Here is a 20,958-nt window from a genome sequence, read left to right as displayed (position 1 = left end):
CCAGAGAGTTGAAATGCCTAATACTTGGAGGTATGCATTTAAAGGTGAAGAGGAGGGGGGAGAAGAGTAAAAGAGTTCAAAGATGTGAAGGGCAAGGTTTGCAGAGAGTGGTCGGAGTCTGGAATGAGCTGCCAGGGGTGGTGATGAAGGCAGGTATGATAGGGGCGTTTAAGAGACTTTTAGATGAGCACATGGATATGCAAGGAATGGAGAGATATGGCAGGCAGAAGGGATTAATTTAATTTGGAGTCATGTTTGGCACAACATCATGTGCTCTGCTATACTATTGTGTTCTCAGTCATCTGAGTAGCCAAGGTAATAAATAGCAATACCTTGGAATAGAGAAGGCTCTCACCAATATGGGGGAAAAGTGAGGACTGCAGATGCTGGAGATCAGAGCTGAAAAATGTGTGGCTGGAAAAGCGCAGCAGGTCAGGCAGCATCCAAGGAGCAGGAGAATCGATGTTTCGGGCATGAGCCCGTCTTCAGGAATGAGGAGGGTGTGCCAAGCAGGCTAAGATAAAAGGTAGGGAGGAGGGACTTGGGGGAGGGGCATTGGGAATACGATAGGTTTTTAGGGAAGGGATGCGACAGGGAAGGTGGTTAAGGTGAGGGTGATAGGCCGGTGAGGGGTTGGGGGCGGAGAGGTCAGGAAGAAGATTGCAGGTCAAGAAGGCGGTGCTGAGTCCGAGGGTTGGGACTGAGATAAGGTGGGGGGAGGGGAAATGAGAAAGCTGGAGAAATCTGCATTCATCCCTTGTGGTTGGAGGGTTCCTAGGCGGAAGATGAGGCGCTCTTCCTCCAGGCGTCGTGTTGCTGTGGTCTGGCGATGGAGGAGGCCAAGGACCTGCATGTCCTTGGCGGAGTGGGAGTGGGAGTTAAAGTGTTCAGCCATGGGGCGGTTGGGTTGGTTGGTGTGGGTGTCCCAGGGGGGTTCTCTGAAATGTTCCGCAAGTAGGCGGCCTGTCTCCCCAATGTAGAGGAGGCCACATCGGGTGCAGCGGTTGCAGTAAATGATGTGTGTGGAGGTGCAGGTGAATGCAGTAAATGATGCTTGGCACACCCTCCTCACTCCTGAAGAAGGGCTTATGTCCAAAATGTCGATATCTCCTGCTCCTTGGATGCTGCCTGACCTGCTGCACTTTACCAGCAACATATTTTTCAGCTCTCCAACTTTGTTTACCTCAGAACCAAACCCTGGGAAACTCAACCACAAGAACCAACACCATTTATTAAGTGTCCTGTGCCTTTCATGTCAAATAACGTGTCAACTCGTCTAAGATGGTGGTGAGCAACACTGAAAACCCCTCAAATTAGTCTTTTCTTTCCAGCCTCCTGAAAATGCAGCTTTGACCATTTTAGTTTTTCTCCTGAACTGGACTTAAATGCTTTGTATTATAATTGTAGGTATTTGATTTAAGAATCCTGCTCCCTTTTTCTTTATAAATCACACCAAACTCCCAAAGTTTTGAAATTGATCTGAAAGAGTCTTGGTGAGTTGACGAAACTAATCCCTGGAAAGTTGAAGCTTGTAGGGGGGGAAAGGGATTAAATCGTTTTGGAGGAGGGGGCTTAAAATATTTAAAAGTCACAGCAAAAGACATCAGAGCAGTAAAAACAGCAGCCATTAATTTAGGAACCCTGGCTGATCTGATTACATGACACAATTGTCTCTCCCACCCCAACCCCAAAACCCATTCCTCTGTTGGAGTGTCAGAGTTTGTAAATGAGAAGTTTGTTCATTATCACAGCTTTTCAATACTGTCTGTGCTGAAGGAGGGGAAAGGGTAGTTGGGGGGTGGCTATTGTGAGGGGGGGGATGGGATGGGATAGGGTGTGGAAATGTCGGAGACTGTGCAGCTCTGACTAGTCTGGAAGAGTTCTGTTTACTTAACAATGCAGAGGCCTGTTTGAATATTGTGTGAGCTCCTGATTACATTTCTGGTTTCCTGTCTGCGGTGAGATTTCAAATCGGCTTAACCCTTTTGGCACTGGAATCTCCAGTGTGCAAGTCAAAACAAGGGCAGGCCTCTGCCTGAGCGACACATTTCCCTGGCCACTCTCCCAGTCTGCTTAACCCTATGGAGGTTTCCGGAATGCCAAGGTGTCAGCGCCAGTACATGTCCTTGCTTCAATATTTGGAACCAATGGGACAGTGGGGGAGTATTATGCCAAAGCAGCTCTGGTTTAACTCACGGGCTGTACTTTCAGAATCATAGAAATACCACATTATGGAAGCAGACCATTCGGCCCAACAAGTCCTGCTGAATCTTTGACAGAGTTGAAGAGGAGCCTCAGCAGTGTAGAAGCAAGATTAAGGCTGGTGTAGCCTATAATATTTGAGAATACGTGCATGGTTCCTCAAAGTGAGCTACCTTGAAATGGATTTACAATTGAACAGCTTGTGCGGGGATGAGAGATACAGAAGGCATTAGCGTGTCAACCTAAGAAAGGCCTACATCTTTGTAGATCTGTTCCAACATTCAATCCCACTGTGTCTGATCTGAAATGATTTGGAGATGCCGGTGTTGGACTGGGGTGTACAAAGTTTAAAAATCACACAACACCAGGTTATAGTCCGACAGGTTTAATTGGAAGCACTAGCTTTCGGACTGCCACTCCTTCTGATGAAGGCTAGTGTTTCCAATTAAACCTGTCGGACGATAACCTGGTGTTGTGTGATTTTTAACTTTGATCTGAAATGCATTCTGTTTACTTGCTTTCACCCCCACCCCACCTCCCACACACTTTGATGCATTTACCGAGCAAGTCTGTCAGTCACAAACTTTGAGCTTCTCAATTGATTGCGTCCACAACCTTCTGAATGGGAGAGTTTCAGATTTCTGCTGTCCTTTGTGTGTAGGGGTGGGAAAAAGAATGCTTCCTGATTTTACCCTTAAATGACCTTGCTTGAATTTCCAGATTGTACCTCCTCCTGCATTGTCGCCACCAGCGGAAATAGTTCACTGTGTCCACCTGCTTTAATCCCTTAAACTCACCTGGGGGATACTCTCCCTGACATTCAGAATTCAAGAGAATACAATTCAAGTTTATGGGCCCTGTTTTCATCATGTAAGCATTCTGAATGGCCTGGTAACTTTGAGCTATATGTCTTTCAAGACCAGGATATCTGTCATAGATTCAGTGTCCTAGCTGAGTGCTCTCGATTTTTAAAAAGGCATTTGTTCATGAGATTTTGGCTCAGCATTAATTGCTCATTTCCGACAGTGCTTGAGAAGATGGTGTTGGGCTGCCTTCTCAAAACACTGCAGTTCCTGGGTTGAGGAGGTGGGTGTATACCTACAATACAGTTCATAGAAGCTCCACAGGCCATTCAGCCCATCAAGTCTATGCTGACCCTCTGAAGAGCATCCCACCCAGACCCGATCAATTCAAGGGCACTTAAAGCAATGTAGGGGTTCCCTGATTGATGAACGTCAAACTTACGAATGCTTATAATCGCATACAGAGCTGTAATTTTCAATCTCCAATCTATGAACTGTTCCTATACTTGTAGACTTTATATTGTCCGATATATTGTGCTCAGAGCTGAAAAATATGTTGCTGGAAAAGCGCAGCAGGTCTGGCAGCATCAAAGGAGCAGGAGAATCGACGTTTCGGGCATAAGCCCTTCTTCAGGAATGAGGAGGGTGTGCCAAGCAGGCTAAGATAAAAGGTAGGGAGGAGGGACTTGGGGGAGGGGCGTTGGGAATGCGATAGGTGGAAGGAGGTGAAGGTGAGAAATCTGCATTCATCCCTTCATTTCCCCTCCCCCCACCTTATCTCAGTCCCAACCCTCAGACTCAGCACCGCCTTCTTGACCTGCAATCTTCTTCCTGACCTCTCCGCCCCCAACCCCTCTCCGGCCTCTCACCCTCACCTTAACCTCCTTCCACCTATCGCATTCCGAATGCCTCTCCCCCAAGTCCCTCCTCCCTACCTTTTATCTTAGCCTGCTTGGCACCCCCTCCTCGTTCCTGAAGAAGGGCTTATGCCTGAAATGTCGATTCTCCAGCTCCTTTGATGCTGCCTGACTTGCTGCGCTTTTCCAGCAACACATTTTTCAGCTCGGATCTCCAGCATCTGCAGTCCTCACTTTCTCCTATATTGTGCTCAGCCTTCCTTACAAATCAAGTTAAAAACGGTCTCCGAAATGGACACTGCTGACAAGCTGGGGCCTGCAGCACTGTTGGCATCCCACGAATGAATGAACTTTCAAAAGAAATCTAGCAGCGTAGAGACAGACTGCATCAATATAGTGCTGAGCTTTTGCAGTCATCAGCAAATATCCCCGTTTCTGACCTTGTGACTGGCTGACACACATGTACACAAGTACGTACGTGCATATAAACGCATTCACAAGCACACATGCATACAAATGGTCACAAATCCTCCCCAGTCCAAGTTCCTGTTTCACCGTGAGCGTTGGTGCTCTGAAAATTCAAAATTGTCATTCCTATCAGATCGAAAAGTTAAAGTTCTAAATTGGAGGAAGGCCAATTTTGACAGTATTAGGCAAGAACTTTCAAAAGCTGATTGGGGGCAGATGTTAGCAGATAAAGGGACGGCTGGAAAATGGGAAGCCTTCAAGAATGAGATAGCAAGAGTCCAGAGAGAGTATATTCCTGTCAGGGTGAAAGGGAAGGCTGGTAGGTATAGGGAATGCTGGATGATTAAAGAAATTGAAGCTTTGGTCAAGAAAAAAAAGGAAACATACGTCAAGTATACACAGCGGAGATCAAGTGAATCCTTAGAAGTGTACAAAGGCAGTAGGAGTATACTTAAGAGGGAAATCAGGAGGGCAAAATGGACATGAGATAACTTTGGCAAACAGAGTTAAGGAGAATCCAAAGGGTTTTTACAAATACGTTAAGGACAAAAGGGTAACTAGGGAGAGAATAGGGCCCCTCAAAGATCAGCAAGGCAGCCTTTGTGTGGAGCCACAGGAGATGAGGGAGATACTAAATGAATATTTTGCATCAGTGTTTACTGTGGAAAAGGATATGGAAGATATAGACTGTAGGGAAATAGATGGTGACATCTTGAAAAATGTCCAGATGACAGAGGAGGAAGTGCTGGATGTCTTGAAACGCATAAAGTGGATAACTCCCCAGGACCTGATCAGGTGTACCCGAGAACTCTGTGGGAAACTAGAGAAGTGATTGCTGGGCCTCTTGCTGAGATATTTGTATCATCAATAGTCGCAGGTGAGTTGCCGGAAGACTGGAGGTTGGCTAACGTGGTGCCACTGTTTAAGAAGGGCGGTGAGGACAAGCCAGGGAACTATAGACTGGTGAGCCTGACCTTGGTGGTGGGCAAGTTGTTGGAGGGAATCCTGAGGGACAGGATGTACATGTATTTGGAAAGGCAAGGACTGATTAGGGACAGTCAACATGGCTTTGTGCATGGGAAATCATGTCTCACAAACTTGCTTGAGCTTTTTGCAGAGGTAACAAAGAGGATTGATGAGGGCAGAGTGGTGGACATGATCTGTATGGACTTCAATAAGGTTTCCGACGAGGTTCCTCATGGGAGACTGATTAGCAAGTTTAGATCTCGCGGAATACAGGGAGAACTAGCCATTTGGATACAGAACTGACTCAAAGGTAGAAGACAGAGGGTGGTGGTGGAGGGTTGTTTTTCAGACTGGAGGCCTGTGACCAGTGGAGTGCCACAAGGATCGGTGCTGGGCCCGCTACCTTTTGTCATTTATATAAATTATTTGGTTGTGAGCATAAGAGATACAGTTAGTACGTTTGCAGATGACACCAAAATTGGAGGTGTAGTGGACAGCGAAGAGGGTTACCTCAGATTACAACAGGATCTGGACCAGATGGGCCAATGGGCTGAGAAGTGGTAGATGAAGTTTAAATGCAAGGTGCTGCATTTTGGGAAAGCAAATCTTAGCAGGACTTATACACTTAATGGTAAGGTCCTCGGGAGTGTTGCTGATCAAAGAGACCTTGGAGTGCAGGTTCATAGCTCCTTGGAAGTAGAGTTGCAGGTAGATAGGATAGTAAAGAAGGTGATTGGTATGCTTTCCTTTATTGTTCAGAGTATTGAGTACAGGAGTTGGGAGGTCATGGTGCGGCTGTACAGGACATTGGTTAGGCCACTGTTGGAATATTGTGTGCAATTCTGGTTTCCTTCCTATCGGAAAGATGTTGTGAAACTTGAAAGGGTTCGGAAAAGATTTACAAGGACGTTGCCAAGGTTGGAGGATTTGAGCTACAGGTAGAGGCTGAACAGGCTGGGGCTGTTTTCCCTGGAGGGGTCGGAGGCTGAGGGGTGACCTTAGAGGTTTACAAAATTATGAGGGGCATGGATAGGATAAATAGACAAGGTCTTTTCCCTGGGGTGGGGGAGTCCAGAACTAGAGGGCACAAGTTTAAGGTGAGGAGGGGAAAGATATAAAAGGGAGCAAGGGGCAACTTTTTCACACAGAGGGTGGTGCGTGTATGGAATGAGCTGCCAGAGGAAGTGGTGGAGACTGGTACAGTTGCAACATTTAAAAGGCATCTGGATGGGTATTTGAATAGGAAGGGTTTGGAGGGATATGGGCCGGGTGCTGGTAGGTGGGACTAGATTGGGTTGGGATATCAGATCAGTATAGACGGGTTGGACCGAAGGGTCTGTTTCCATGCTGTACATCTCTGTGACTCTATGTAATCTTTCCAGTAATTTCTGCCCATCCAGTCTGAGGTTGCTACTCAGTACACTTGCTTCTGATACACTCTCAGCACAAGTGCCTGGAGGAAACTGGCTCTGATTGGCCAAGTAGTTCTGCAAAGTCTTTCAAAAAATCGGTCTGTCGTGCTCCTTCTGTAATGTGGTCAAAGGAATCTTCTGCAGGTCACGTGACCAATGCTGATTGGCTGCCTGTTGGACAAACCTGGTCTAGATTGTCAGGAAATACACACTGTGCTGTAACTTTACTGAAACTTAGTCCAGTTCATTCGTAGAGAGTCACAGAATGCCTACAGTGTGGAAACAGGCCATTGAGTCCACCCAGACTGTCCAAAGAACACCCCACTCCTATGCCCTGTCCCTGTAACCCTGGTTTTCTGCGGCTAATCCACCCTAACCTGCACACCTTTGGATTGTGGGAGGAAACCGGAGCGCCCGGAGGGAATCTACACAGACACGGGGAGAATGTGCAAACTCCACACAGACAGTTGCCCGAGGGTGGGAATGAACCTGGGTCCCTGGCGCTGTGAGGCAGTTGTGCTGACCACTGAGCTACCGTGCCGGCCGAAGAATATTCTATTCTTTAGAATATTTGAGCAATTCATGCTGTCACTGCAAGTAGCATAGTTTCCACCACGTACTACCACCAGGAGAGTTATCAACGTGCTGCTGCTGTCACCATCTCTCTCAGACGGAGATCACTGTGTTGAAGTCGAGCCAAAAGTGATCATTCTGCCCATCTTTAGCTCTCTTTTATATGTGACCTGCTACCTCTGAAACTCTGACTGGAGTCAGCCATACCTTGTACCCTGCTTTGATTAGATTAGATTACTTACAGTGTGGAAACAGGCCCTTCGGCCCAACGAGTCCACACCGCCCCGCCGAAGCGTAACCCACCCAGACCCCTACATTTACATCTACCCCTTACCTAACACTACGGGCAATTTAGCATGGCCAGTTCACCTGGCCTGCACATCTTTGGACTGTGGGAGGAAACCGGAGCACCCGGAGGAAACCCACACAGAGAGTCGCCTGAGGCGGGAATTGAACCCGGGTCTCTGGCGCTGTGAGGCAGCAGTGCTAACCACTGTGCCGCCCATTGGTTACACATAATGGATTATGTACATGTTCCTGCTCCCACAATCCCTGCTAAAGGCTTGAAATGATTATGGCCCCTTCCATGCTGGCTGTACTCCAGTACCTTTCGGAGGGAATGAAACCGTTCTGGTGGAATAAAACCTCCTACGATGGAATGATTGAGGAAAATTTCCTTTCACTTGAGTGGTGGAAGAGGCCTTGCAGGTTTTTTTCCTGGTTAAAGCGCACAGCTGTTTCAGGGAGAGCGAGCAGTGTTGTTATGCAATGATGACTAATTGAGATTTTTATACTGGGTATTGTTTCCACGTGTTTCCATGAATCGCATCAAATTCCTTTCCGTTCTGTTTTGCGAGGAGCAAGTGCCACAGCTGGTAATGATTCATTTGTTTGCTTCAGGTGAAATATGGCACTCCAGAGGCTCAGCCAGACAGCTAACGAGGCTTTCGTTAGCACCACACTGTTGTGGGAAGCAAGAGACCTCATTTACTCCTGTGTTAGAAGTTGCTTCACAAACGGTTTCGAGAAATGTTTTTTTTTAATGATTCTATTCCTGTGCTCTCAGTTCGAGGACATGTGTATTTTAATAGGTGCTGGAGGAAAGGATGGTGTAATCTGGGCAATCGCCTTTACTTGCTTTCAAAATAAAACTAGCCAAATAGAAGAAAGAAACCAAAAGATTCATTCAGTTTGCTTTTTGAATCCCAATTTTATTTCAGCAATGATCCCTCTAATGTGGGAGCTGTGATTTGAAACTTCACAACATCTACTGTTGTGAAGTATAAATGCATGTGTTAATATAGTCTCTGCCATCTCTCCGGGCATTCCAGTCTGCTCCATTGTCCCACTGAACTCCCACAGGTCTGCACGTTTTCTTCCCTCAAGTGCTCATCCAGTTTCCTTTTGAAATCTTTGATTAGTTTCTGCGTCCACCAGTTCATTTCCACGTATGTCAAAAAACGTGTCCCCTCGCGCCTCCCCTCACACCTCCAACCCCCAACCTCTTGCCTGAAGTGTGAAGTCTGTGTCCCTTAGTTATAGAGGAGAAAGTGAGCACTGCAGATGCTGCAGAGTCAGAGTTGAAAAGTGTGTTGCTGGAAAGGCACAGCAGGTCAGGCAGCATCCGAGGAGCAGGAGAGTTGACGTTTCAGGCATAAGCCCTTCATCAGGAAAATCATCAGGAATGTTCCTCATGAAGGGCTTATGCCTAAAGCATTGATGCTGCTGCTCCTCGGATGCTGCCTCACCTGCTGTGCTTTTTTCAGGCCACGTTTCTTGACTCGTCCTTAGTTGTAGAGTCATTCAGCATGGAAACAGACCCTTTGGTGCAACCGTAATCCCAAACTGAACTAGTCCGGCCTGCCTGCACCTGGCCCATATCCCTCCAAACACTTCCTACTCATGTACTTAGTTTGTGAACCTTCAGAAACTGGCAAAAGCTTTGTTTGCTGACTTTATCTAAAGCTGTCATAATCTTGTAAACCTCAATCAAACCTCCCTCCTTGCAAGTAGAGCAATGCTTCAGTTTGGCAATTGCGTTCCTCACTGTTACTGTCTCCCTCAGACCACAGCTGTTGCCATATGATAGGAACTGTTGGTACAAAACTTGGCAGCAACTATTTCTTTCATTTGCCCAGGACTTTCCTGTACCTGCTGTGCACACTGTCCTGTTCTTACAGCTCAACTTTGCCCATTAAAACAGTTTTCTCTTCCAGCACGGCACTGTGGCTCAGTGGTTAGCACTGCTGCCTCGCAGCCCAGGTTCAATACCAGCCTCAGGCGACTGTCTGTGTGGGGTTTGCACATAGTGTTCAGGGATGTGTAGGTTAGCTGCATTAATCAGGGGGAAATGTAGAGTAATAGGCGAATGGGTCTGGGTGGGATACCTTTCAGAAGGTCGGTGTGGACTTGTTGGGCTGAAGGGCCTGTTTCCACACTGCAAGGATTCTATGATTCTGTGCTGCTTTGATTTGACTTTCCCTGTCTTCCTTCCCATCCACCAACCATCTGCCCTGCCCTTGGCGTTGCTTGTGTCTCTGTAGCCTGCAGCTCTCTGTTTGTGACATTGACGTGCAGGTCTTGGTATGGTTCCAAAGCAGAGGTTGGTGCGGCTTCACATCTTTGAAGGTGGTAAAAGCCGTTGATGTTGTGGTTAAAAAGAACATACAGGTTAACGAGAAGAGACATGTCATACTGCAGCAATTATGTTGAACTTTTAAATCACTACTAAAACCTCAATACTGTCCAACTCTGGAACTACACATCAGGAGCAATATGTGAAGAGGGTGTGGAAGCAATTGAGCAGAATGATACTAGGGTAACAGTCCTTAGCTTCATTTTAAGGACTCAAGGCTCTTGTCAGAGACTTTTGTTGGTGACTGTATTGGTGTTCAGCACTACATCCAAGTGTGAAATGTCAACATGCACCCCATAGTCTCAACTAGCCTGTCCACCTCACATTAAACCTTAAAATATTAAACTCTATTGTAAAGGATATAATAGCCCGAGCATTTAGAAATACATAATATGATCTCTCTGAGTCGACATGGAGTCACGAAGGGAACTCATGTCTGATAAAGTTAGTCAAACTTATCGAGTGCGGACAACAAGCAGGGTAGATAATGGGAAAGCAGTGGATGTAACATAGTTGGATTTTCAGAAGGCATTTGATAAATTACCATGGTCATAGTCTTGGAAATTGTATATCAGCAGGCATAGATTGGCTGACTGATACAATAGTGTTAAGAGGGGGCATTTTCAGCAAGTAGATTGTTACAGGGAGCAGTGCTGGCGCTATAATGATTTACATTACACGTTAATGACCCAGGTGAGGGAAGTGGATGTACCACAGTCACATTTGCAGATAACACAGTAATAGAACATGAGACCTATGCCCTTTGGTCCTATCGGTATGGTGGGAAGCTAAGTGGTGAGGATGACACAGATAGTCTGCTGAGGGACATCGACAGGTTAAGCGAGTGGGCAAGACCTTTGCAAATGGATAAATATGAGGTCATGCACTTTGACAGCAAGAATAGAGGAGCTGAGTATTATTTGACTGGAAAAGGACTGCTGAAAGCTACAGAACGGATGGATTTGGGCTTCGTTGTCCATGAATCTCTCGAAGCTAGCGTCCACGTTCTGCAGATAATAGGGAAGGCAAACAAAATGGTCTTTATTTCAAAGGGAGAAGAGTACAGAAGTAGGGCTGTTTTACTAACACTATACAAACACTCACTATTCAGATTGTGTGAACAATTCTGGGCCTGCTATCAAAAGAAACGTTTACTTGTGTTGGAATCATGTCGGCTAATCCCGGTGTGTCCTCCTGACCTGGCATGGTGGGCTCTTGGCCCGGTGTGGCTTCACCATGGGTGTCCAGCCTCAAGGTGATTCCCGAGCGGTCTCCCTGCTCGAGAACTGAGAGGTGAAGCCCGTCGCGATCTGGAGTCGTGGACTGGAGCTTGGGTGCAGGCGTGGGCTGGGTTGAAAGAATATTTATTCTGAGCTTTCTCTATTTTCGAATTTCTTCCTACGATCTCAAATGCTGGATTCCTTATTCCTCTGTCGTCTGATATTTAGTGAAGAAGCTGTGCCTAGGTACCTTTGGGCTTAAGATGGTGCAGTAGGTGATGACTCCTAACCTTTTCCCTGTACTCATGGTGAAGACATGTGACAGTGAAGCTAATTCTATTCAATTCTGGTATCAAGGGATCATTTTGGGAGGAGGGGTTGAGTAGGTTGGGCGTGTACTCGTTGGAATTTCAGGGAAGGAGACCCAATCTAATGAAGCATTCATGGTTGTGAGAGAACTTGACAGAGTAGGGGCAGCAATGTTGCTACCCCTTGTGGGAGAGTCGAGGGCCAGGGGGCATTACCTCAGAATAAGGGATTGCACATTTAAAACAGATAAGGAGAATTTCCGCTCTAATTTACCCTCGAGGCTGTGGATACTAGGTCTTTAAGCATTTCGAGGCTGAGATAGATTTTAAATCGGAAAGGGAACCATGGATTATTGGGAAAAGGCAGGAAAGTGGAGCTGGAGATGTCGGATTAACGGTGATCTCATTGACTGGCTGAGCAGACTGAATGGGTGAATGACCATCTCTATCCTGAGGGCTGATGGTTTTAAAAACCCAATCCCTTTGCTGTGTTTTTCTTCTTTTTCTGGCCTGATGGTCAATTTTGTTGAAAGTTACCGTGTAGTACCTCGGTCTGTTTCACTAAAGAATAAGTGCAATTTATTCTTGCTACAACGATGCCACATTTTCAGTTTTGGAAGACTCCAGTGTTTGAGTAGTTCAGTACATTGATTGTTTGACCAGCTTGGGTAAATGTGGTGTAGCCCTCTAACTGGTTCATTACCCAGCCTCTGTTTCTCTGTGATTTGAATCGTTGCCATAGGCAGTGTATTGAACCTTATTGCCTGCTGCTGGAGTGATGAGCGTCTGTTTTTGGACTGCAGGAACCATCAGTGCTTAAATGTGACTAAACTACCAACTTCAGATTCAGTTGTGATTCGCAATGACCTACACTCTTCATAGTGAAAGTAGTAGATACCCAATCTGCTTGGAGACCTAAGGGAGAGAGACTGGTGGGTGAAACTGGAACTAGGGGGCAAGGCCTTCAAATAACGGGGAGCAGATTTCGGACGGACTTGAGGAGGAACTTCTTCACCCAAAGGGTTGTGAATCTGTGAATTCTCCGCCCAGTGAAACAGTTGAGGCTTCCTCGTTGAATGTTTTTGAGGCAAATTTTAGATTTTTGAACAGTAAAGAAATTAAGGATTACTGTGAGAGGGCAGGGACGTGGAGCTGAGTCCACGAGAAGATCGGCCACGACCGTATTGAATGGGGGACCAGGCTTCAGGGGCCAGCTCATTCCTGATGAAGGTCTCTGGCCCAAAACGTCGATTCTCCTGCTTCTCAGATGCTGTCTGACCTGCTGTGCTTTTTCAGTACTCTGATCTCTAATATTTGCAGTCCTCACTGTCTCCTTGATGGGCCAAATGGCCTACTCCTGCTCCTATTTCTCATGTTCTTATGTTCTTTGGTCTTTTAGTATTCGACTTGCTGTTGCTTGTTTAGTGCTCACATACGTGATTTTAAGAGTGTATCGGTGAAGCTGTTATGCTTTTGGCGCTGGTGTCATCTCTGAAATAATGTTAGAGTGCCCTGCCTGGGTGATGGAGTGAAAGGGACACCCTGGCAGTATCCATGGTTGGAGCAGTGCTTTATATTCTAACAGCTAATTTTACCAGTTTTGTCAGAATAAATATAAAATTTCAGAGAATCCCTTTGGTGCAGATAGAGGCCATTCAGCCCTTCAAGTCTGCACTGACCCTCCAAAGAACATCCCCCCCCCCCCCCCCCCCATTTCTGTATTTCCCATGGCTACCCCACCTAGCCTCCACATCCCTGGACACTGTGGGGAAATTTCCCATGGCCAATCCACCCTAACCCGCACATCTTTGGAATATGGAAGAAAACTGGAGCACCTGGAGCAAACCCACTCAGACACTAGGAGATTGTGCAAACTCCACACAGACAGTCACCTGAGGCTGGAATTGAACCCAGGTCCCTGGTTCTGTGAGGCAGCAATGCTAACCACTGAGCCCCCGTGCCTTCCATATTTAGTGGAAACTATCAGGGTAAAGCCAGATTGGGACTAGATTGGGTTGGGATATCTGGTCGGCATGGACCAAAGGGTCTGTTTCCATGCTGTAATATGACTCTAATAGCATTTCCGAAGTGTTTCCACTATAAAATAGGGCGGATGGTCTGAGACCAAACCATTGCTTCTTGCAGTGCAGGCCTACTTACCACCTGGACATAAAAATAGCAGACAACCTGAATTCGTTCCTCCAGACTCAGTGTCTTCGGGAGCAACAGAGAGGTCAGCACTGTCACTGAGTCTTTTCAAACGTTACACAGGGCAAATAAAGTTTTTGAAGTTTCCACTTGATTTCCAAAATCCAATTTCCAAGCTGTACATGCTCTGTCCTTCCAAACTTTGCTAATGTCAGGAACCAGCCTCCTATATTCTCTTAACATGAGAACAATGTTCTGGTGGTTACTGGTCAGTCACTGGTGATGTTGGTGGTGAATCAGTTTGAGGGAAAATGAAAGTCTCTCACCAGAACAATACAAATTTTAACGTGGTATAATAACTGCAAGTCACCAGATTACAGAATAAGTGTAGTTTATTCCAACTGTAAAGATGTTGCGTTTTCTTTCACTATTTTGGGAAAATTTCTGTTTTTGAGTTTTCTGGTGACCTGCTGTTAGGAGAGTGTTTATTTTAAAATACACCGAGGAGGGAAGATACAACATGGATTTAATGGCTTCGTCAAAAGTGCCCGCTGACAGTGCAGCACTCCTTTGCTTCTGCACTGGAGTATAAGCCTCGATTGTGTACAACATCTCCCAGCCGTGGGGCTTTTCACTTGGATGCGTGAATGTTAAAATTGAGTCAGTCAGGAAAGCGGATGGTGAAAGTGGTAGAGCAAGAGATTCAGGGCCGTCTGTGGAATCACCGAGAAAGGAACTGACTTTTCTTCCGGGGGGATGCAGTCATTTATCCTTGTGCTTTTCGCTTCCCAGGTATTCGTCCTCCGATCTTAAATGGCCCAATGCACCCGCGTCCTTTGGTGGCGCTGTTGGATGGCCGGGATTGCACTGTGGAGATGCCAGTCCTGAAAGACGTTGCAACAGTGGCATTCTGTGATGCACAGTCTACTCAGGAGATACATGAGAAGGTAAGAACATTCTCACTCGCTGGTGCCATTCGGAATGGTTTAAAGTACTTTGGCAGGAGAGTGGGAACTGAGAGCTGGTAATAAACAGGGATAGCAAGGTGTGGCAGACATTGGGAGAGACACGTAACACTAGAATGTGAAGTATTTGGTAAGTTCAGCACTGGGAGGGCAAGGAATAATGTTTAAAATAGGGCTGTGATGCCTGTACATCAATCTGCAGAAAGTGGTCAATAAGATTGAGTTGCAGACACGAGTATGATGTTGTAGCAGTGACAGAGATCTGACTCAAAAAAGAGCAGGACTGTGTATTGTGTGCCTGAGCACAAGGTCTTCAAGAAACAAAGGGCAGAGGGTCGTGGTCTTGATTACAAAGAGCTCTGCGCTGCTAGAGGAAGGATGCTCCAGGGTAGTCACAAACAGGATCTATTACACAAAAGGTGCACTTACATCACTCTGGACAGGCCACCAGTTAGTGTCATGGAGCTATCCATCATGGAAACAGACCCTTCCATCCAACTTGTTCATGTCGACCAGAAACCATGTTTCCCAAATTAAACTAGTCCCCACCTACCTGCTCCTGGCTCATATCCCTCCAAATCCCATCGATTTGTGTACCTGTCCAAACATCTTTTAAATGTTGTAACTGTACCTGCATATGCCATTTCCTCTGGTATTTCATTTCCACACGCGAGCCACTCTCTGTGTGAAAAAGTGTGGAACAATAACTTTGTGAGGAATTTACAGAGAGGTGTAAGGACAGGGAGGCCTGGGGTCCAGGTATATAATTCTTTGAAATTACAGGTGGTTAAGAAAGCGAATAGCACACTTGCCTTCATTGCTCAGACCTCTGAGCATAGGAGTTGGGAAGTCACATTGAGGTTGTACAGGACATTGGTGAGGCCCGTTCTGGAATACTGCACCCAGTTCTGGTCGCCTAGTTATAGAAAGGATATTATTAAACTGGAGAGGGTTCAGAAAAAAATTAACCAGGATCTTGCCGGGAATGGAGAGTTTAAGTTATAAGGAGAATCTGGAAAGGCTGGGATAATTTTCACTGGAGTGTAGGAGGTTAGAGGTGACCTTATAGAGGTTTATAAAATCATGTGGGGTGTATATAAGGTGAACGGCAAGGATCTTTTCCCTAGGGTTGGGAATTTCAAACCTATGGGGCATATTTTTAAGGTGAGAGGAGAAAGATGTAAAACAGACATGAGAGGCAAAGGTTTTAGAGTGGTTTGTGTGTGGAATGAACATCCAGAGGAAGTGGTGCATGCAGGTACAATTACAACGTTTAAAAGGCATTTGGATAGGTAAGTGAGTAGGAAAAGTGGGACTAGTTTGGTTTGAGATTATGGTCAGCATGGACTGATTGGGCCGAAGGGTCTGGTTCTGTGCTGGATGACTGTATGACCAGTATTGTGTGCTGTCTCTTTGACAGGAGGTAGAGTGACCTTTTCTGTGCCTTGACTTTGTGGTTTTAAAACTTGCACACTTTGCGAAACGTTTTCTAGTCAGACTGTTTCCTATTTGATGCCACCAGCCTGTGGTTAAGAGCATTATTTGCCACGTGCTTGAGCACCTTGCAAAGTTGGCATCGTTTTGTATTTGCTTCAGCCACACTGAGATAGTTTCCTTCAATTGGAGTGCCATGCCAGAACAGCATTGCTGAATGTGGCTGCGTCTTGTGCTTATGTTACCAGCCTCTGGCCCTGAGAGAGAAAATGGACAGTGGCATTTTCTTTGTCCATCCTTCAGTGAGGTCAGTGTTGGCAGTCTTACGGCCTGTAAGAAAGCAAGGTGATTCAGAGCAAATACAGAGTCATTACAGCACGGAATCAGACCTTCTGTTCGAGCAGTCCATAATTCCAAACTAATCTAGTCCCACCTGCCTGCTCCTGGCCCATATCCCTCCAAACCTTTCCTGTTCGTGTACTTATCCAAATGTCATTTAAATGTTGTAATTTTACCCAACCCACCACTTCCTCAGGAAGTACATTCCACATGCAATCCACCCTCTGTGGAAAGAAAATTAGCTCCTCAGGTCTTTTTTTTAAACCTCTCACCTTAAAAATGTGCCCCGAAGTGTTGAAATCCCTATTCTAGGTAAAAGACACCTACCATTAATCCTGTCTGTAACCATCTATGATTCTATAAACTTCTATAAGATCACCCCCCCTCCCCTCCAGTGGAAAAAGTCCCAGCCTATCCAGCCTCTCTTTATAACTCAAACCTTCCTTACCTGGCAACATCCCGGTAAATCTCTTCTGATCCCTCTCCACTTGGATTATGTCTTTCCTACAACAGGGTGACCAGAACTGAACACAGTACTCCAGAAGAGGCCTCACCAGTGTCCAGTATTTTTAAACGTATGTTCTGCGTTATCATTAGGATTTCATTGAAGTGTAATGCATGGAACTTTCAGCAGCTGGATAAGCTACCACGATACATGTGCTTTGTGGGCATGATCTGGGTCACTTTGCTATCAGGTTGAACACTCCTGGGTTTGGATATTTTCCTGGAATGATTGTAGCACAAGGGGATCCTGTGTAACCTGTGACAGGTCCCTGGAGGAGCAACTCCTCGAGTCTCATTGGCCCTGTCAACCGCTAATTCTCTCTCTTTCTCTCTCTTTCTTTCTTTCTTTCTCTCTCTCTCTCTCTCTCTCTCTCTCTCTCTCTCTCTCTCTCTCTCTCTCTCAGCTGATTATCCTGCTGCCTTCTGGAGGGTCTGTATCTTAACACCACTACATTTTGACTGCTCTCAGTGTAAAGAAGCATTCCCTCCATGTCACCATTGTTAACTGTTGCCAATTACCACTAAATTCATGTTCTGCTGATGGAAGATATTCATAGAATTGCCACAGTGTGGGAGGAGGCCATTCTGCCCATCCAGTCCCAGCCAGTTTATGCTGCCAACTCCCTGAATACTCCTACACTGTGCGTATGTGCATATGAATCATAGAATCCCTACAGCATGGAAGCAGGCCATTCGGCCCCTCGAGTCCACACTGACCCTCTGAAGAGCTTCCCATCCCCCTGCCCTATCCATGTTTCCCATGGACGCTTTGGGGACAGTTTAGCATGGCCAATCCACCCTAACCTGTACATTTTTGGACTGTGGGAGGAAACCGGAGCAGCCGGAGGAAACCCACGCAGACACGGGGAGAATGTGCAAACTCCACACAGACAGTCACCCGAGGCTGGAATCGAACCCGGGTCTCTGGCGCTGTGAGGTGTGCTAACCATTGAGCCACCGTGCCACCATATATCTGAAGCCTCCAATTTCTGCACTCTTGCTTTTTCCGCTGTCATTCGTTCGGAGAGCGTCCGTTGGAGGTGATGGAGATTTATGCAAGTTTTTACTGGAGCTGGATGGCAGAAAGGATGAGTTCAGAATGTGGTGTTGCAGTTTCTGGATTGTGTGCGTGCGTGTACCTGTTCGGTCTCATTACTGAAGAGTACCCTGACCTTGTTGAGCTGCACCGGGTACGAATCCGCGGTTTTCTAGTCACTCCAACTATTGGGAACGGAGTGGAACCTGATCCGGATGGACCGGTGGGGAGCTTTTGGAGAACTTTGTTATTAAATTATCCATTTTGTAAGCTGAGTATTTAATGGAAAGTGTGGTAAACCGTTTTACTATAGCCTTCTGTTATTCCCCAACACAACAGACCTTGCAGAATGCAGAGTATTTTGTGTTCTTCAACTTGGCATTTCTAACTTTGCTTTGACAGATTTCTTGTTCGCACTGTACAATGGAAAACCTGCCTCTTTCTTATTTGTGCTATTGGATAATTAAGATACTTTTCAGAAAGGTGAGCTGTACAAACGTCGAGGTAGAGGGAGACGTGTGACTGCCCCCACACTGTGTCCACCTGACTGTGCATGGTAAACAAGCCAAATTGATTGGATTTGTTTCTTTTCTCTCTGTCTGCAGGTACTAAATGAAGCAGTGGGTGCCCTGATGTACCACACCATTACATTAACACGAGAGGACCTAGAGAAATTCAAAGCACTTCGAATTATCGTCAGGATTGGCAGTGGCTATGACAATGTCGACATCAAATCAGCTGCAGACTTAGGTAAGGTGGCCTACTCAGAGAAGCTGAGTGACGGGGCGGGCTCGAGCTGAGTGACGGGGCGGGCTCGAGCTGAGTGACGGGGCGGGCTCGAGCTGAGTGACGGGGCGGGCTCGAGCTGAGTGACGGGGCGGGATCGAGCTGAGTGACGGGGCGGGCTCGAGCTGAGTGACGGGGCGGGCTCGAGCTGAGTGACGGGGCGGGCTCGAGCTGAGTGACGGGGCGGGCTCGAGCTGAGTGACGGGGCGGGCTCGAGCTGAGTGACGGGGCGGGCTCGAGCTGAGTGACGGGGCGGGCTCGAGCTGAGTGACGGGGCGGGATCGAGCTGATTGCCAATCAATAACTGAGCTGTGCTGTCCTACTGGCTACATTGCACTTGTCCAGTGGCTGATGGAGACTTTGTTAGCACACAGTGCAGACTGATTTGTGCTCTTTTAGATGCTTGAAAATTGCAGGTTGTCCCAACCTGTTGTTTGTATTAGCTGTTTATTGATTTGGCTGAGAAGCATTGAATAATTCAGGCCATCAAGCTTAGTTCCCTTTTGTCCCCTGTATTGCTTTCCCCTAAAACACTGTCCCTTTCGAGGCAGCACAACGGCTTAGTGGTTAGCACTGCTGACTCACAGAGCCAGGGACCCTGGTTCGATTCCAGCCTCAGGTGACTGTCTGTGTGGAGTTTGCACATTCTCCCCGTCTCTGGGTGGGTTTCCTCCGGGTGCTCCGGTTTCCTCCCATAGTCCAAAGATACGCAGGTTAGGGTGGATTGGCCATGCTAAATTGCCCCATAGTTTCCAGGGATATGCAGGCTAGGTGGGGAGCCACAGGAAATGTAGAGTCACAGGGATGGGGTATGGGTTTGGGTCTGGATGGGATGCTCTTTGGGCAGTCACTGTGGACTCAATGGGCCGAATGGCCTGCTTCCACACTGTAGGGAGTACATGGGAGCTTTCTGTCACTTGTTCAAATATTTTAGCTGCCCATCCTGAACAGATTGGTGAGTTCCAGATCTTGTCCCACTTTTCAAAGAGTGGCTGAATGGGCATTGAGGGAAGATAAAGTTTTGAATGTACGTGTAAACTATTCTTTATGGCACTTTGAGGGAAGTCCGCTACCAACCCTGTTGCTTTGTGGAAGCTTTTGATGGACTGACTGGAAATATCAGTTTGCTAAACCTGTTACTGCCCGCACTGTTCACTGTCTCACTACTCCATTAGACTTAGGAGCAGAAATTAGGCCATTCAGCCCATCCAGTCCGCCCCGCCCTTCAATCATGGCTGGTAAGTTTCTCAGCCCCATTCTCCTTCTCTCTGTCCATAACCGTTGACCCCCCCTTGACACTCAAGTACCGATCTGTCTCTGTCTTAAATATACTCAATGACCTGGCCTCCACAGCGTTCTGTGGCAGTGAATTGCGTCAATTCACCGCTCTCTGGCTGCAGGGTTGCACAAGGACTGACTGTGCAGCACAGGAGCAGGCCCTTCAGCCCTTCAAGCCTGACCTTGCAGCGTAGCTGTGCGGGATGTTGTCAACATCTCTTTCTTTAAACTTAGTTTAGTATTGTTTTATTGTTTGCAGCTCAGTTAATACTGCTGGCAAAGTTGATTGATAGGTTTGATAGTAAGGTGAAAATGAGGACTGCAGATAAAGCACAGCAGGTCAGGCAGCGTCCGAGGAGCAGGAAAGTCGGCGTTTCGGGCAGGAGCCCTTCATCGGGTTTGCCAGTAAGTGTGGTCATTTGACAGGCGTGTGGTGATAATGCTAAATGTTGTGACCCTTTGTGTTACAGGGATTGCCGTGTGCAACATTCCCTCGTCATCGGTGGAAGAGACAGCAGACTCCACACTGTGTCACATTTTAAACCTTTACAGACGGTCGACATGGCTGCACCAGACTTTGCGAGAGGGGACGAGGGTGTCGAGCGTCGAGCAGATCAGAGAGGTTGCTGCAGGAGCGGCTCGGATCCGCGGGGAGACTCTGGGCATCATTGGCCTGGGTACGATGGACGGACACTGTGGTGTTGCATGAGTATCCACCCCTTTACCTCAGCAGTTGCTTTTCCTTCTCTTTTTGCAAAGGCAATCAGTTCTCCAAACTAGAAAACACAGAGGCATTCTGCAGGACAGGGCAGCATCTGTTGAGGGGATGGAAAAGCTGTTGCTTTGAGAAATTATTTTCTGTCAGAACTGAAAGTTATCACAAGCAGCATTGAAATTGAGAAGACCACTTTGCCCATCCCTCCCTTCCCTCTGTCCTGAATGAGTCAAGCTTGCAAAAGGGAAGGAAATAATTTAAAGGTTTGTGTCAGATTAGAAAGAAAAATACTAAGGCATACATGAAAGA

The 20,958-nt window shown here is 46.8% G+C and overlaps 1 protein-coding gene across 6 annotated transcripts in view; it reads left to right on the top strand.

Annotated features, from left to right (window-relative positions):
• Positions 1-20,958, top strand: part of LOC140492247 (C-terminal-binding protein 1-like) — an 88,972-nt gene that overhangs the window by 53,430 nt on the left and 14,584 nt on the right. For all 6 annotated transcript variants that reach the window (XM_072591168.1, XM_072591167.1, XM_072591166.1 and 3 more), the window contains 3 exons: positions 14,385-14,539; positions 18,476-18,620; positions 20,405-20,611. In XM_072591168.1, coding sequence (XP_072447269.1) covers positions 14,385-14,539; positions 18,476-18,620; positions 20,405-20,611 — 507 coding nt within the window. The remainder of the gene's footprint in view (positions 1-14,384; positions 14,540-18,475; positions 18,621-20,404; positions 20,612-20,958) is intronic.

Source organism: Chiloscyllium punctatum, chromosome 20, assembly GCF_047496795.1.
Source record: "Chiloscyllium punctatum isolate Juve2018m chromosome 20, sChiPun1.3, whole genome shotgun sequence".
NCBI lineage: Eukaryota > Metazoa > Chordata > Chondrichthyes > Orectolobiformes > Hemiscylliidae > Chiloscyllium > Chiloscyllium punctatum.
Note: the sequence above shows the minus strand (reverse complement) of the source record. Positions and strands in the feature narration are given on the sequence as shown.